This window comes from Eriocheir sinensis, chromosome 60 (genome assembly GCF_024679095.1).
Source record: "Eriocheir sinensis breed Jianghai 21 chromosome 60, ASM2467909v1, whole genome shotgun sequence".
NCBI classification, from domain to species: domain Eukaryota; kingdom Metazoa; phylum Arthropoda; class Malacostraca; order Decapoda; family Varunidae; genus Eriocheir; species Eriocheir sinensis.
In genome coordinates, this window is record NC_066568.1 from 9,593,831 (window position 1) to 9,604,208 (window position 10,378).

A 10,378-nucleotide genomic window follows, 5' to 3' on the forward strand; every position below is an offset into this window, starting at 1 on the left:
TTTTAAGCTATTGTTATGGTTAGGTATATGATTTTCAAGCCTGTAGATCCTTCCTATTTTATTACATTGCCCTTATAAATGCCTCCTCCATTTTCGTTAATCTGTTTTATTAGGGGGGGCTTGGGTAAAGTGATGGAAGGTGGTTTTATGCTATTGTTATGGTTAGTTATGATTTTCAAGCCTGTCGTTCCTTCCTATTTTATTACACTGCCCTTATAAATGCATCCTCCGTTTTCTTTAGCCTGTTTTATTAGGGGGGGCTTGGGTAGAGTGACAGAAGGTGGTTTTTATAATTGTTTTTAAAGTTGTTGTGGGGATTTCTTTACTGACTTATTTGATTGCGATGTTATTTATGCATCCTCCATTTTCTTTGTCATTATTTTATTAGGAGCAGCTTAAGTAAAATGACGGGAAGTGAATTTTTCTCTCGGTCGAAGTTGTTGTGGAAATTTTCAAGCTTATTTTTCACCGTTTTCTTTCTTTATTCTTGACTACAATTTTATTTTATTTCATTTTATCTATCTACCTATCTACACTTATTCTATCTATACCTATCCATCTATTTATCTATCTTTCTATTTCCCTAAACTATGGATGCCTTGTGGCCCCTATTAACCTTCTATACAAAGGTTAAAATTGCTTATTGAACTAAAAGAATGTGAGTATTGCAAACAGGCCTAATTTCTCCTATGCATAAAGGTAAAACTTACTTATTGCACTATATGATTGTAAGTCAGTAACACCCCTTATTTCACCTCTGCATAGATGAGTCTGCCTAAGTTATGGAAATCTTAGGTCTTCCTCTCTCATGGTTCAGTATTCTAAATCTTATTGGTCTGCATCTGTGTCTAAGGGCCAATATCACACTCCAACACAGTGGCTCAGTAATGGCCTCAACCAAGCTATTCAATCTTCTACACTCCACAATCAGTTCTCGCTGCAACACCAGATACACAAAAGACGTCCCGTATGGCTTCTTCAAATTTCTTAACTTAGATGCGAACAGCAAACACTATACAAAGGAATTATCAAAGTCTTTGGTATCGGTTGGAAGGCTTACTAACCCCCCATGGCGTACTGTGAAAGTGGCCCTAAGGCTTGAAGTAGTGCAGCACGCCACCCTGGGTCAGCTGGTCAATGGCTATGTCCCTCCAGCCCTTGTTGGCAGCGGGGTTGATGGGGCTAGGGTGCATGAGTGTGATGACCTGCGGAGGGGAACACGTCAACACAAAAAAGTAAAATTGTTCCCCATAAAAATATATATACTTGGAATGAGCTAAAAGAGGAAGTCATGGAGGCAGCGAGTGAGGTAATTTAAGGAAAAATTGGACAAATATAGATATAGAGACAAGACCACACTAGGTAAACACACACACTCCCACACACACACCTATACCTCCATGGAAATAAAAAAAGGTAGGGGTATAATCTGATATTGTAGCCTAGTTAAACCCACATACCTACACACACACACACACACACCTTGATGCCCTCCAGCCCAGCCGATCGCAGCGCTGCGTTGGTGCGGTCCGTGGCGTACTTCCCGATCCCAACCACGTGCTCCACCCCCAGTAGCCGCACCGCCGCCACCAGCGATGCGTCACACTCTGCCTCCAAGGCACTGCGCTCTGCCACCTGGGGATAAAAATTAATAGCTTTTTTTTATTATTGTTTTCTTTTTTTGTGTGCCCTTGAGCTGTCTCCTTTGTTGTAAAAAAAAAAAAAAAAAGTCCAAAAAGCATTGTTAATATCATGTAGTAGGGTGCACTTAATATACAAGCCCAGGGTTGCATCCCTAGTAAGCAAACCTCAAGTTCATTATAAGACCACTTTTCAACCATTTTATCTTTTTCTCTCCATCCCTTTACAGTGGTGGAGCAGGGACCCTGTGTGCTCCCTTGGACATGAGGGAGTGTGTCAGGCTGGTAATGGCAGCACTTAACCCGGGAGCTGCGGGGATCATGTTTCTTAAAGGCCCCTCTAAGCGATTGATGAGAAAAAATCATCTCTCACCCAAACCATTTCATAATATATACCTATCAATGCATTTGTGATCAGTTTATGCATCATCTATTTTGGGGGTTTATATCATGGGAAAAATTTGGCCCGTCGCTGGTACACGGTAAAGCCACAAATTTGGTCCGTCGCTGCTACCGGGTTAACCTTAGGCACTACACACCCTGAGCTCGGCCGGCGTCACGTTCTTGGCCGTGTCCTTGAGGAAGAAGACCGGGCAGTAGTTGCGGAGGAAGACGTGCCTGAAGAGGACGTCCGGGGTGCCACTCAGCTCCTTCAGCAGACTCCACATGCGATCTCCACTCACCTATGGCGGCAAGGGTCAAAGGTCAAGACATTCAGGTCAAGCATTTACCTTCTATCAATACCTGCACTTCCTAAAAATTCTACGGGCAAAGAAGGAACCAGTACACTTTTATTTATTACACTTTCTCTTTACCCTAAGCAGTTTATGGGAACCTCAGAACAAATTAGTGCTATTACTGTTAATATATTTCCATTTAATGAGTGTTTTTAGTTATATATTAATTCTTACAACTTAAATCCTAGTTTCATTATTATTGTTATTATTATTATTATTTTTTTTTTACGTCTCCGCCTATTGCGCCAGAAGGCTTGCTTGAGGGGCCTGGATGGTATTCGGCCCCAGCCCATCATGGCGCAGGCAAGTGTTTATAGTGGCGCCATCTACTCCTGTCACAGCTGCAAGCACATCCCCTCACCTCGTTCCTAGTACATGTGAGCCCCAGTGCAGGCCGCTTGGGGTGCTCCTGGACGGGCCGCTGCACCTCCCCCCTCACGCCCAGCCAGTCCCTTGCGTACCCCACGTGGCCAAAAGGAACCTGGCGGAGACGAACATTTGGATACATTGGAAATACTTGTTATGGTCAGGATTATACATGTAAAAGTTTTCTTGTAATATTATTCACACATCAGAAGGGATACTGATAACAAGGAACATTTGATTTATACATTTGAAACCTATCTCAATCTTTTTTTCCTTTCTTTTTTAACCTTTCTTTCTTTTTCTTTCCTTTCTTAACCATTCTTTCCTTTTTTAACCTTTCTTTCTTAACTATTCTTTCCTTCCTTTCTTAACCTTTCTTTCTTAATGATCATGATTAGTACATGCAAGAGCTAACAGGAAGGAGCCTTTGAAATATTTTAAACCTACTGTAATGATCATTAGAGTACATACAAAAGTTTTCTTATAATAATACTAACAGTTAAACATGATGAGCCTTTTTATAACCTGAAACTTCTTAGGCAACTAACTTATATATATCCAATAGACATATACTAAGCATCTATGAATAAATATATAAATCAGTGTTATGGGCAGAGAAATACATATACATAATGGATGATAAATAAATACAAATGGCAGTTAGGAAGGAGAAATACAAAATAATAATAATAATAATAATAATAATAATAATAATAATAATAATAATAATAATAATAATAATAGTGGCAAGTGGCATTTCAAAGGCTATACATCACACCATCAACTGAACTGCTAAAAAAACAATAAATAAATAAATAAAGACTGTGCCGATGCAAGAACTCCTCCTCCAAACCCCAAGAGCCGGGCGTCACACTAACCCCGGTCTGCCCCATGCCCCAGGGCCCCGGGTTCATCCCTAACAGCAGAACCTTTTTCGGGCCCCGGCAGAACTTGACAACAAAGTCCTCGTGGAGCTCCCCGGCGTAATCGATGGGGTTGTAGACGTATTTGACAGCCTTGCCGTACCCTAAACCCATCAGCCTCCCGCCCAGGGCTTGCTCGATGTCCAGGTAGCCCCTAGAGATGGCGTTGTGGTCTGGGGTAGGGTTGGCGGGGGACTGTGGGCTGTTACTCGACGCTGCCATCTTCAGGAAGCCCAAGACTGCATGGGTATATTCAACTATTATGAGGAAAGGTCCGTTAGGCAAGTTCGAGGGTAAGCGAGATCCGGATAAACAGTGTAGCTTGACCTCAGGCTCCCAGGTAGGTTAGGTTAGTTCTTTTTTTTTTTTTTTACAGCAAAGGAAACAGGTTAAGGGCAAAAAAAAGGAAACAATGAAAAAAAAAGCCAAGGTCTGGATAAAGAGTGTAGCTTGACCTCAGGCTCCTAGGTAGGTTATATTAGGTTATTATTATTATTTTTTTTTTTTCTACAGCAAAGGAAACAGCTCAAGGGCAAAAAAAAGGAAACAATAATGAAAAAATAGCTGGCTAATCACTGTTCCAATAAAAAAATAGTTCAAAGGAGTGGCCGAAAGAGAGGTCAATTTCGGGAGGAGAATAAATCTAAATATATTCTACTCCTGTAGCCTGGGGTCTAACTACAATACTCAGAAAACCCGTATTCAGACCGCAGGCAGCCAGTAGAGTAGCCCTGGTCTAGAGGAAGCTGTGTGGTCTTGGGAAGGCTTGTGGGGGTATAGGGGCTGTTACTTGTCCCTGTCATGTCCAAACAGCCCCTAGAGAATGCTGTGTGGCCTGGGGAAGGGTTGGCAGGGATGGAGCTGTCAGGGATGGGGCTGGCTGGGATGGGGATGGCAGGGATGGGGCCTTCAGGGATGGGGCTGGCAGGGATGGGGCTGTCAGGGATGGGGCTTTCAGGGATGGGGATGGGGCTTTCAGGGATGGGGCTGGCAGGGATGGGGCTTTCAGGGATGGGGCTGGCAGGGATGGGGCTTTCAGGGATGGGGCTGGCAGGGATGGGGCTGTCAGGGATGGGGCTTTCAGGGATGGGGATGGGGCTTTCAGGGATGGGGCTGGCAGGGATGGGGCTTTCAGGGATGGGGCTTTCAGGGATGGGGCTGGCAGGGATGGGGCTGGCAGGGATGGGGCTTTCAGGGATGGGGATGGGGCTTTCAGGGATGGGGCCTTCAGGGATGGGGCTGGCAGGGATGGGGCTTTCAGGGATGGGGCTGGCAGGGATGGGGCTTTCAGGGATGGGGCTTTCAGGGATGAGGTTGACAAGGGTAGGGGTGGTAGGGCTGTGTGGGCTGTCACTTACACTCTCCCCTGTCAAAGCCTTAATTCCCCCTCCATCACTCCCTTCCTGTCTTGGGGTGCCATATCTCGAGGGCCAAAGTCTGACACACCCAACGTTTAATTACTTCACTAGGCACACAGCTGTCCTCCTTATGTTATGCTTACTCAGTCCTCTTCTTGTTCTTCGGTGTTTTGTCTTCACTGTGCACCCAGCTCTTGTGTGTTTTCCTTGTATTCTGGTTCCCCGGCCTTTAAATGCCTGCGGGCGGCGGCAGCGTCACGTGCCGCGGCTGTCACACACACACACACGCACACACTCAAACACACACGCACACACACACACACACGCACACAGTTGCCAGCGGCGCGTCACTGAGCCGTGTGGTTCACGCCCCGCTGCAGGATTTCGCCACTTTTCCTGTCTACAGTTTTGTGAAGGAACTCACAGGAAAGGGAAGCTGGAAACGAAGAGAGGAGAATAAGTAAAGGCTAAATACGGAAGAAAACCTGAGAGTTACGACGACAGAAAGCCTCGAGATCTTCACAAGGAGGCAGCAGCAGCAGGAGAGACATTTTTGTTCATCCTTCTGCGAGCGAGGGACTGCCGACCACGTAAGGCTGGCCACACCTGTGTGTGTGTGTGTGTGTACCCACACCGGGGAGTGTGTGAGGGAACAGCCGATGGGGCGGGGCAAGGTAGGAAGAAGGGGGGGAGGAACGTGTGTAGGAAGGAGCGGATTGAAGTGTTTACGGTGTGCCCATCAGTGAGGGACACTTTTTTTTCATTTCATTTCTAGTAGGGGACCCGCAGGGCGCAGAGAGCCACTCTCGGGTGGCATGATATGAGGGGGTTGTGCGGGGGATTTAAGGGGCCAGGACAGAATTAGGATAAGGGTTAAGATGACGAAAGATATTGGGACATGGTGAAGGCCTGTGTCCAGCCCTGCTGGTGTACCCATCTCTGAGGGCCACTTGGCCTGTGACCAGCCCTGCTGGTGGTGAGGGCCACATGGCCTGGTATTTAGTTTGTTGTTGCCTGGGCACTTGCAGTGTAGCCTGGCACTGGTGGTTCATCTGGCACTGCCCTCAGGAGAGTAGTGAGACTCTTTGAACTCATCCACTGAGCAGTTCTTTCTTTCTCTCATCCCTTCAGGCAGTGTTGAAAAGGTTTGGCCTGTCATGTCATGGGCTGGGTGCTGGCAGGGTCTCCGGGGCTGTTGCTGGGAGGGCTGCATATATAACTTTGCCATAAAACTTTATGAGTGAGATAAACAGGTAAACTCCCCCCACAGGATGGCTGAGGGCAAGCTGGTTCTTCAGGCTCCGGAGAACAACAAGGAGCCCATCGCCTTGGTCCTCGACGACGTCATACCAGAAAAATTTGGCCCTGACAGTGACCTCAAGGCCCTCGAGATCTCCTCCGGCACCGGCCAGCATGTCGTCCACCTGGCCCGCCGCTTCCCTAGGGTCCAGTGGCGACCGTCCGACGTGGAGGAGAAGTACATCGAGAGCATCAAGGCGTACCTCAAGGATGAAGGATTGACGACTGTGTCGGAGCCGCTGCTGATTGATGTTTGTAAGGTACGTGGGGGTGTGGTGTGAGTGTATGTGTGCATGGGCATGGTGAGTATGTGTGTGTGGGCATGGGGATTATGTGTGTGTGTGGGTGTGGGGATTATGTGGGTGTGTGGGTGTGAGTAAAGGTGTTGGATTTCTAGGGTATGGGGCTGCCTAACTTTACCTATCCTAATCTAATCCACATTATCTTAACTTAATCTATCTTTTCCTAACTGAATCTATCCTATCTTAGCTAACCTACTATGTCCTAACCTAACTTAACTTACCCTGTCTTTAAGCTAATCTACCCTGCCCTAACCTAACCTACCCTGCTCTAACCTTCCTTAACCTACCCTGGCTTAACCTAATCTACCCTGTCCTAACCTAACTTTCTACCCATACGTATCCTAGCCTAACTAAACTATGATAAAAAAGGGAGAAAAATCCTAACCTAAGTCAGCCTTACCCTCACTAACCTCTGACATAAAAAAAATCCAGCTAACTTAACTCAACCTGCCCCTAAAGCTCCCTCCTTCCCTTAGCCTGTCAGCGAGTGGCCCGGCGACATGGGTGATGGTTCGCTGGACCTCATACTGAACATCAACATGGTCCACATCACGCCCTGGGAGTGCACCGAGGGTCTCTTCACCGCCGCTGGGAGGCTCCTGCGGCCCAAGGGCATCATGGTCACCTATGGGCCCTATGCCATCCACGGGGAGATCACGCCTGAAAGCAACGTGGCCTTTGACGCATCCCTCAAGGTGAGTGGAAGGCTTTTTTTTTTTTTTTTTACGTCACAGCTTATTGCACCCTTAGGCTTTTTCACTGGTGGGGCTTGATGGTCAGCCCACCCCGTTGTGGTGCAGGTGAGTGTTTATAGTGGTGCCATCTTGTTTTTTGGCTGTTTTTTTAGTCATACCGCAGTTTATGAGCTTAATTCATTCCGGAATTTCGCTTGCTAACCAAAAGCTCATTAACCAATACGAATGCATACTGTAGGGTTGAAAACACAAAGATCTCACACTAGACCTCAAACGTAAGCGGACACGAGGGCGCGGGTGCTATCTCTGCGAGTGTACAACATGGACTGGGACCCCATTCCCATTGTTTTCCGCTCTGAGCGCTCTCATCTTGAGGCGAACAAAGGGAACCCATGCCCAAGTCTTCGATTTATACAAACAGGATGCTCCTACGCCAAGTCACCGCTCGTAAATCAAGGGATTCATTGTGATTTTTTTTGCTCGTAACTTAAAACGCTCATAAAGTAAGGCACTCGTAAATAATATAATATAAGGAAGAAATATTATGGATAACTCAGCTTTAGGATCATCAGCCCTCGTAGGATCTGTATACCTGACTTAACCTAACCTAACCTTCCCCTACAGAGCCAGAATTCTGCCTGGGGCCTGCGCGACGTGGATGACCTGGAGAAGGAGGCAAAGAAGAACGGGATGGTGTTCGACGCAATGTTCAATATGCCCGCCAATAACAAGATACTGGTGTGGCAGAAGACTGGGGAGGAGTGAGGAGGAGGAAGAGGAGAAGGAGGTGGAGGAGGAGGAGGAGGAGGTAGGGGAAGAAGGAGGAGGTGGATGGTGATGTTAGTGATGTTGGATGGTGGTGGTGGTCTCTCTCTCTTGTGGTGGTGGTGGTTTGTGCTGGACCAAACCTCATATATCAACACCACCACCACCACCATCATCACTACCACATCGGAAGGCTAGTGTGTGTGTGTGTGCATGCGTTGGTGCTGGGGTTCACTTCCATAGCAGACGTCGCGTCAACACATAACACGACGAACCAAAGAAGAACTCTCAGCCTAGGGTCCATCATGGCATAGAGTGTGTGTTCGTGCGTTTGTTTCATAACCATGCACTCGTCACGCTTATATATATTTTTCCACTGCGCGTACGTCTATATTTTTACACTCGGCAAGCATCTCACTTGTAGTATAAATTCCACGGTTATTATTCAGCAAATCAACTCTCGCTGTGATTTTTACGAAGACTCACTACTATTATTATTATTTACTAGAACATTTATTTATTTAGTTACTTATTTACCTTGTTTTATTCATGTGAGGTTGTGTGTGTGTGAGTGAGTCTTGTCATCACTCAGTTGTGACAAGTAAAGATTTCGTATTCCATTTCATTTGAGAACAAGAAAATAATGATTAAATATACGTGTACTAACGTAAACCGAATCATATTAATAGTAAACCAGCCAAAGGTTAAGTCAGATATTTAAGAGCAGAAAAACATAAGGTTAAAAGCCACATATTAATAACAGAAGAAAGAAAGCTTAAGCCAATAAAAGAAAGGAAACTTAACCCACAAATTAATAGCAAAAGAACATAGAGTTGAGTCGAATGCAGTAGGCAGGGCCGAATAAAGACCTTTAGAGGCCCTAAGCACTGAATAGATTATGGCACCTCACCCCCCATATATATGTAATTCGAAATAAAAACAATACTTTATTTTATTGTGCACCCCCTTTTTGTGGGCCCTGGTTCAGCTGCAACATTTACACCATGGTCCATTGTAAATCTGGCACTGGAAAAAAAAAAATCTGTAGGGCCACTCTTCCTTAACCTGGTAGCTGCTGGGATCATGTTTCTTAACCTCTTCAGTACCATGACGCAGTATATGAGTCATTTCATCTCTCGAACCATATCCTAGAGACGCTGTATGTGCGTCATGGTCATTGGACTATTCTACGTAGTCTGTAAAACCAGGATATGGCATGGAGGTTATGTTTTGTCTGCTTGTATTGAAGGGGTTAAAGGCCCCTCTTAGCGAGAAGAATGAGAAAAAATCATCACTCACTCAAACCATTTCATAATATATAAACCCATTTGTGATCAGTTTATGCATCATCTATTTTGGGAGGATAATATCATGGCAAAAATTTGGCCCGTCGCTGGTACATGGTAAAGCCACAAATTTGGCCCGTCACTGCTACCGGGTTAATGGTCAATCCAGGGCTGGCAGTAGGTGGTACGCCAAGTGAGTCAAACCAGTGAATTACGAGAGTTGGACCGTCGAATAATAACCGTAGACATGTCATTCCACTACACGTATAAGGACAGCACGCGTCGGTAGCTTGAGCTGGTATATGTACATTGATGTATGGTGTATTAGAAAATTGATGTACTACACTTTTTATATATATTTATTTTGGTTCTTTGCAGCTTGGTTGTTGAAGGTTATGTTAGCTGGTTAAGTTATGGGTGTTTTGTATTAAGTTATTCTGGTGGAGGGATGTTGTGGGCTAGTGTTGTGAGTTATGTAATATTAAGGAAGGGAGAATTGTTAAACAGGATAATTATGCAATATTAAAAGAGCAAGAACTAGTTTGATGGTATAATTATGCAATATTAAAAAGGAAGAATTGGTTCATGAGTATAATTATGCAATATTAAGAAAGGAAGAATTGTTAAACAGGATAATTATGCAAAACTATAAGAGAAAAATATTTATCAGTACACTTATGAAAAATTTAAAGCCAAGTAAGATTAATCAGTTTATAATCATATAAAATTGAAGAAAGAAATATATACCAGCAGGTGGGGGGGCTTGATTTTTTTCCATTTCAGCATTTGCAAGAATTTTCTATTGAGTCTATTCAGAATTTTTCCTCAAGCATTTGTTAGACTTATTTTTCCATTTTGAGCATTTGCCAGAATTTTCCATTAAGTCTGTTCAGTATTTTCTATGTCTTGAGCATTTGTAAGACTTTATTTTTCATTTTGAGCATTTCCAAGAATTTCCATTAAGTCAATTCAGAATTTTTGTTCCTCAAGCATTTGTTAGACTTATT

General features: G+C 44.7%; 3 protein-coding genes across 4 annotated transcripts; 1 reads left to right on the forward strand and 2 right to left on the reverse strand.

The window, feature by feature from the left end:
* Window positions 1-779: 779 nt before the first annotated feature.
* On the reverse strand, window positions 780-5,326 carry LOC126985898 (single-strand selective monofunctional uracil DNA glycosylase-like). 2 transcript variants are annotated; one of them, XM_050841417.1, is made up of 6 exons: window positions 5,168-5,326; window positions 3,622-3,905; window positions 2,739-2,858; window positions 2,180-2,323; window positions 1,483-1,635; window positions 780-1,205 (listed from the first exon to the last, which is right to left on the reverse strand). In XM_050841417.1, exons 2-6 carry the CDS (start codon window positions 3,886-3,888, stop codon window positions 1,092-1,094), a joined length of 798 nt encoding a protein of 265 aa, XP_050697374.1. In that variant the 5' UTR covers window positions 3,889-3,905; window positions 5,168-5,326; the 3' UTR covers window positions 780-1,091. The 2 variants fall into 2 exon arrangements, with proteins under 2 accessions (XP_050697374.1, XP_050697376.1); XM_050841419.1 differs by having other exon boundaries at window positions 3,622-3,923; window positions 5,168-5,320.
* LOC126985627 (uncharacterized) lies at window positions 4,341-6,076 on the reverse strand. Its single transcript, XM_050840782.1, has 2 exons — window positions 5,958-6,076; window positions 4,341-4,965 (listed from the first exon to the last, which is right to left on the reverse strand). Exons 1-2 carry the CDS (start codon window positions 6,074-6,076, stop codon window positions 4,341-4,343), a joined length of 744 nt encoding a protein of 247 aa, XP_050696739.1.
* Window positions 5,365-9,085, forward strand: LOC126985902 (methyltransferase-like 26). Its single transcript, XM_050841450.1, has 4 exons — window positions 5,365-5,614; window positions 6,295-6,583; window positions 7,102-7,320; window positions 7,945-9,085. The coding sequence occupies exons 2-4, from the start codon at window positions 6,296-6,298 to the stop codon at window positions 8,083-8,085; spliced, it is 648 nt and encodes a 215-aa protein (XP_050697407.1). The 5' UTR covers window positions 5,365-5,614; window position 6,295; the 3' UTR covers window positions 8,086-9,085.
* The last annotated feature ends 1,293 nt before the right edge of the window (window positions 9,086-10,378 follow it).

Excerpts from the sequence above, each read along its gene's own strand:
- LOC126985898 (XM_050841417.1), bottom strand. The coding sequence starts at position 3,888 with ATGGCAGCGTCGAGTAACAGCCCACAGTCCCCCGCCAACCCTACCCCA. Across the intron at positions 2,859-3,621 it reads GGGGCATGGGGCAGACCGGG|GTTCCTTTTGGCCACGTGGG; the intron begins GTTAGTGTGACG and ends CGTCTCCGCCAG. Across the intron at positions 1,206-1,482 it reads CTGGGCTGGAGGGCATCAAG|GTCATCACACTCATGCACCC; the intron begins GTGTGTGTGTGT and ends TCCCCTCCGCAG.
- LOC126985902 (XM_050841450.1), top strand. The coding sequence starts at position 6,296 with ATGGCTGAGGGCAAGCTGGTTCTTCAGGCTCCGGAGAACAACAAGGAG. Across the intron at positions 6,584-7,101 it reads TGCTGATTGATGTTTGTAAG|CCTGTCAGCGAGTGGCCCGG; the intron begins GTACGTGGGGGT and ends TCCTTCCCTTAG. Across the intron at positions 7,321-7,944 it reads CCTTTGACGCATCCCTCAAG|AGCCAGAATTCTGCCTGGGG; the intron begins GTGAGTGGAAGG and ends CTTCCCCTACAG.
- LOC126985627 (XM_050840782.1), bottom strand. The coding sequence starts at position 6,076 with ATGAACCACCAGTGCCAGGCTACACTGCAAGTGCCCAGGCAACAACAA. Across the intron at positions 4,966-5,957 it reads CAAGTGGCCCTCAGAGATGG|CCCCATCCCTGAAAGCCCCA; the intron begins GTACACCAGCAG and ends CATCCCTGAAAG.